This window comes from Entamoeba invadens, assembly GCF_000330505.1.
Source record: "Entamoeba invadens IP1 unplaced genomic scaffold scaff_1105074724807, whole genome shotgun sequence".
Classification (NCBI taxonomy): domain Eukaryota; phylum Evosea; order Mastigamoebida; family Endamoebidae; genus Entamoeba; species Entamoeba invadens.
In genome coordinates, this window is record NW_004191646.1 from 113,060 (window position 1) to 118,787 (window position 5,728).

At 28.0% G+C, this 5,728-nt stretch overlaps 2 protein-coding genes across 2 annotated transcripts; both read right to left on the reverse strand.

The window, feature by feature from the left end:
- EIN_440750 (hypothetical protein) lies at nucleotides 1-547 on the reverse strand (the record flags this gene model as incomplete). The annotated part of the gene is made up of 2 exons (XM_004183199.1): nucleotides 1-320; nucleotides 416-547. Coding segments are annotated over 2 exons (452 nt in total), but the record flags the coding sequence as incomplete, so codon positions are not given.
- A 2,086-nt stretch (nucleotides 548-2,633) lies between these two features.
- On the reverse strand, nucleotides 2,634-5,511 carry EIN_440760 (hypothetical protein; the record flags this gene model as incomplete). Its single annotated transcript, XM_004183200.1, has 2 exons — nucleotides 2,634-2,812; nucleotides 3,339-5,511. The coding sequence occupies 2 exons, from the start codon at nucleotides 5,509-5,511 to the stop codon at nucleotides 2,634-2,636; spliced, it is 2,352 nt and encodes a 783-aa protein (XP_004183248.1).
- Nucleotides 5,512-5,728: the final 217 nt, after the last annotated feature.

Genomic DNA, 5,728 nt, shown 5'->3' on the forward strand with positions numbered 1-5,728 from the left:
CCTGTCTTATTGGAGACTTCAAAATATGTTGCATTAAAATTAGTAACTTTAGCCACACATTCTTCATATGAATAGACTCTTTCTTGTAAGTCCGATTTTGCACCAACAACATATCGAAGGTACATGCCGGGAATGTACCTATCTCCATAAGAAAGCCAGTTTTTTGAATTGTTTATTGTGTCCAAGTTGTTGAGTGAAATTACACAAATTAATACATTTGCGTTGTACCAAAAACTTGCATTAGGTGAAATTATATCATTATTAAAATCATAGTATGACAACTCAAAGTTATTGCCATTATATAAAACATTTTGTTGGACCTAATTGTAAAAATTAATGATTCAAATGGAACAAATAGTTATTATTGTTTTTATTGTATAATTATATAAAAGTTCAGATTTTAAAAAAAACAAACAAATCTGTCGTCAAATGGCACAACTTCATCTAAGAAAGGCAAGCCCATGAAGTTTCGAACAAGAGAAGTTTTGCCTGTTTTTTCGTCTCCAATAAAACACAATTTAATAGAAAGCGTTTTTAATTCACTCATGTTGCTTTTAAAATTCAGTTTAATAAATGTTTTAGTTTATGTAATTTGGAATATAAATTATAATTAAATTAAATTTTTTTTATAATTAACATTTAATGTTTTTAATTATTTATGGATTTTATTTGCATAGTTTTAATATGAACTTGTGTTGATACATATAGAGTATTTAATGGGTGCCAAGAAATTTGAGGATTGATTAATGTAAAATTTCGGGTGTTAATTTTATGTTTTTAATTTTTTTTCTTGATAATAATTGATATGAAAATAATTGCCAAATTCATTTCGTTTCTTAAAACAATTCTAAGACCCAATAAGTTTCTTGCACCCTGCAAATGCTCGATCTGTATGATTTTAATGATTACAATTAAACAACCGTGAGCAATTTTTTTAAATTAAAGAATATTAAAAAATACAATGAGTCTAAAAAACAGGAAATCTCGATTTTATAAATTAATTTACCTTAAATTTAGAAGTTTATTTTTTGTATAACATTACAAAAACCAAAATAATACAATAATTGATTGTGTTTTTAAATTTTTTGAGCTGTTGTGTTATTTTGAATAATAATCAATTTTTTATTGTTATAAAATATATTATAATTAATAATAAAAATAATCATTTTGTCATAATTTTTGATTATTTAAATATAAATTCAAAGAATAACATCCATATAATTAAAAACTATAATAATATTTCTTCACAACACAATCAATTAAAAAAAGAAAACAATTCCAGAATAAATCCAGTACAGGGGCTAAAAAAACCGCTTCCGTTATTTTAACCGCTTCCACTTGATTTTATAGATTTAAATAATATTAATATAATAAAATTTATTGTACTGTTTACCATGAAGGCTGAATAAGCCTAGTATAGACTTTTTCTCTACGAGGTGGTAATTTGTATTATACTTTTTATAATAATGTTATTAGTTATAACTATTAAATCGATAGGAGGCGGTTAAAAAGACGGTAGCGGTTTTTTTTATTTTCCCTGTAATGAGTACTATAACACCTCAATATTACGATTGAACAGACGTAGAACCAATGTTTTTCCAAAACTTTCAAACATCGATCATCCACTTTAAAGTTTTTAAGTTCACAAATCAATACATTGAAATTTTCAAGACTAACGAAATTGGGGGTTTCGACTGTTTTTCTCCCAAATCCAGTTGAACAAGATTCGTTTTTTGTTATTATTCGTTGTAAAATAAGTGACAAATCCGATCAAATTCTATGGAATTAACTTCAATCCACTAATTTGCCCGACACGGCGTGTCGGGTTTGATCGGTTTGTGGGATACATGTTTAAGTACTCCAATCTTAAAGTCTCAGTAACGAAAAATGAAAGAATCGATGGAAGGGGTGTCAAAGTGATGAATTTGATATTTCTTACATGTGACAATCCATACAATATACTTACACATCACATGCTGATCAGTTGTATACTTTTCATTTTGGCACAATATTAGATGAAACAACAATTAAAAAAAGACATCGATATGTTTTATAAACACTTGCACGTTTCTGAGAAGTTCAAGTACCACATAATATTAGACAAGAAATACCATTACTCTTTGTGTGATAATATTTCGAAACGCCGCATTTATTGTTTATTTCTGCTTTTAAAACCCTTTGCAAACGGTTGGTGTTTCAGAACACAAAACGCATTTTTGTTTGTGTATTATCAAAATTTAAGTTGTTTGACATTTTTATAATATGTTTATGTCATACTTATAATATTATAGACAAGGTTAATGTAATATTAATGGAAGAAGTTACTTGTCAAAATTGGAAATTTATTGAGAGTGACAAAAAAGGAATGTTTGTACAACCTCAAGTGACAGGACAAGCATTACTATAGATCGATGAAAAGTTGACAAGTGCATATTTAGATGTTGAACAACACAATAAGAAAGAACATTATATTGTTTTGCAATATCTTAAAGACCACAGCGGATTGTATTTTATCAAAATTGGGTTTGCGGAGAAGGAAACTAATTTTGAATTTAAAGAGATGTATTTAAAGTCGAAATATGTAATAAATTTCGTACACATTGTGGAAAAGAGTATTTTTATGCTTCAGTGTTTTATGATGAAGTAAAAGAAAATAGAAATATTGTTTTGTTATAATATGGAGAGACTGAAACAAAAGAATTTGTTTGTAACACCCACAAAAAGACTGAATTTGAAAAAAGTTGTGTGTGTGAACTGAAAAAAAAATTTGATAGGATTCGAAGGATTTGTAATATATCAATTTCTTGATTAGCTTAAAATGGACATGAAATTACAAAATGAAATAATATAGAAGCAGAAAGATATTGAAAAGAAACTGAAGAAAAAAGATTCAGATTGTATAACAAGACAAAAAGAAAGACAATTGATAAGATATTAAACAAAAAGAAGAAAACTACACAAAACAAGAATAAAAATTGGATTGCAATTTTTAAAAGATCAACAGAAAGTTCCAAAATTCATGATTGTCATATTATACAAGAACAAGTTTTAAAAATAAATAAAAGACAAGTTATGAAAGTTGTGGATCATATTGCTTTTAATTATGAATATGAATACATCCTTTAGTAATAACACATGATATTTTGATTATCATTTAGTAAGAAAAGGTATATATTAAAAATTGATATGACAATGTTAGATATGTTTTTATATAGTGTTAAATATCATTATAATTTAGTATGAAATATAGTAAAATAATACAAAAACAAATATAGGTCTATTTTTTATAAATAACAACAGAAATACAAATAATAATAGTTTTCAATTATTTAGAAAACAAATGACAGAAGCATAGCAAAAAAATAATATAACATATTTTCTTGTGGCACTGCTCTGACCTCCAGTGCAAACTTCACACTCAAAATTTGTGCATGGTGTTTTGTATGTATTTTTGTCTTTACACTTTTCACATTGTCTGTTTGATTCAAAATAATTATCTTGGCATATTTCAACACAAGTACCATTTTGTAAATAAACATTTTCTTCACAAACATCACATGATGTTTTATTGTGACATTTTTGACATTTGTCGCCGCACTTTTTGCATTGCTTCTCGTGTTGAAAATACCCATCTTTACATTGATCAACACATAAATTGGTTTCTTCTTCTTTTAACATGTTGTCCATACATTCTTCACAGTCTTTTTTCGTTGCACACCTTTTGCATCCTTCTTGACAAGTTTTGCACATTTTTTCTTGAGTTGATTTGAAATACCCATCAGAACACGTAACGACACACACCTTTGTGTCTTCAGTTAATAAATAATCAGTTTTACATTTATCACATTGTTTTCCGTCTTTACAACTATCACAGTTATCTGAACATTTCATACAAACTTTGTTTGATGAATAATAACCAGTTGGGCATGTGGGTAAACACGATTTATTGTCTGGTTGGAGATTATCAGTGGTGCACTCGGTACAAATGTCACTTGAAGAACATTTACTGCATCCTTGAATTGATGAACAAGAAATGCATTGATCTTCACTTATCACATAACCATCAACACAAGAAAGACACTTGTTTTCGTTTTCACATGTCAGACAATTGTTTTTGCATTTGACACACTTTTTGTTATCGTTGTCTTTGTAATAATTAGAGGGACAATCGGCATTTTCTGTGCACTTTTTTGTATCTTCAATAAGTAATTTTCCATCATCACAAGCGTTGCAAGTTGTACCATCTGAACACGTTTTACAATTCTCTGGACATTCCAAACAGATCTTAATTGGCGATTCAACTGAGTAGTATTTGTCTCCACACGTTTCAACACAAGTTTGTCTGTCTTTGACATAATAATTATCTTTACATTGTTGACAAATATCATCTTTACAAACTCTACAATTTAAATGTGTTGAAATACACAAAGACATGTCAATTTCACAATAATAGTTAACTCCGTCAATACTCATTGTTGTGTCACTGCATGTTTTACACAACAATTCTTCTGAATTTGAAATTGGTTGAACACTTTCTCTTGGAGTAATGTTGACATATTGAAGTGTTGAACATTTTGCTTTTATCACATCAATATGCCCAAATTGTGTTGCTTGATAACTTTCCTTGACGTACACTTTTATTTTAGAATTAAATTCATTTTTAACATTGATGAATTCCTTATCTCCATGAAAGAAAACGTTTTTAATTGTTTCAAAATTATCACTGATTTGTAATAAAGATTCGTACAAATTAATAGATTCCAACATGTCACATCCTTTGAACGCGTTTTGCTCGATAACAACAACACTTTCCATTCCAACCAGTTTTTGTAATTTCGAACAACCACTGAAAATAGATTCAAAAACTCGGATATTTTGATTATAATCAACAAATGTCAAATCCTTGTTATCTGAGAACACTCCATTTTCAATTGATAAAATTGATGGAGGCATTTTCAAAGTTTCAAGTTTATTTCCTTTGAAAGCGTTTTCTCCTAAGTATTGAAGATTTTCAATGAAATTTATTTCCTTCAAAGCTGCTCCTGAAAATGCATATGCCCCAAAGTGAGTCACCAGATTAAGACCAGCTGCAGAAACAAGTTTTGTACAATTTTCAAAACAATTTGAAGGAATGATTAAAGTTCCTAAAACATCAATATGAGTCAGTCCAGAACTTTTAAAACACGAATTGCCAAGTGAAGATATACCCTTTGAACTCGATACAAAAGTGGCAAGATTTTCTGCGCCATTAAAAGCATCATGACCAATTGAAACCGCTTTTTCAGTGCCCATAAATTTAATAGATGTGATTTCTTTGTTGTTCATAAAACCTTCATTTGAGACACAATACGAATTAGTAATTACAATTGTCGAAGCACAAGTTGATCCGGTTTTTTGTTTTACACAACCTTTCTCATCTAATTCAACGCATGTTTCAGTTACATCTTCAGCAACAGAGATTGTTAATACAACAGTAAGCAAAATTGATAAACGCATTTGTATGTTATTCATTAATTGAGATTCTTTTTATATTGTGTTATAAATTGTTTCTTTTGAATTCAGTTATGAAGTTTTGAGTGAAGCATGGTAGTTGAAAAACTTTTAAAATAACTAAATATATGAAATTGTTTCTTCAATAAAATTATTAAATAAATTAATATAAATATGTTAATAATATTTTATCAAAACAATTTAAACAAAAATTCTTGTTTTTATTTATTATCTATAA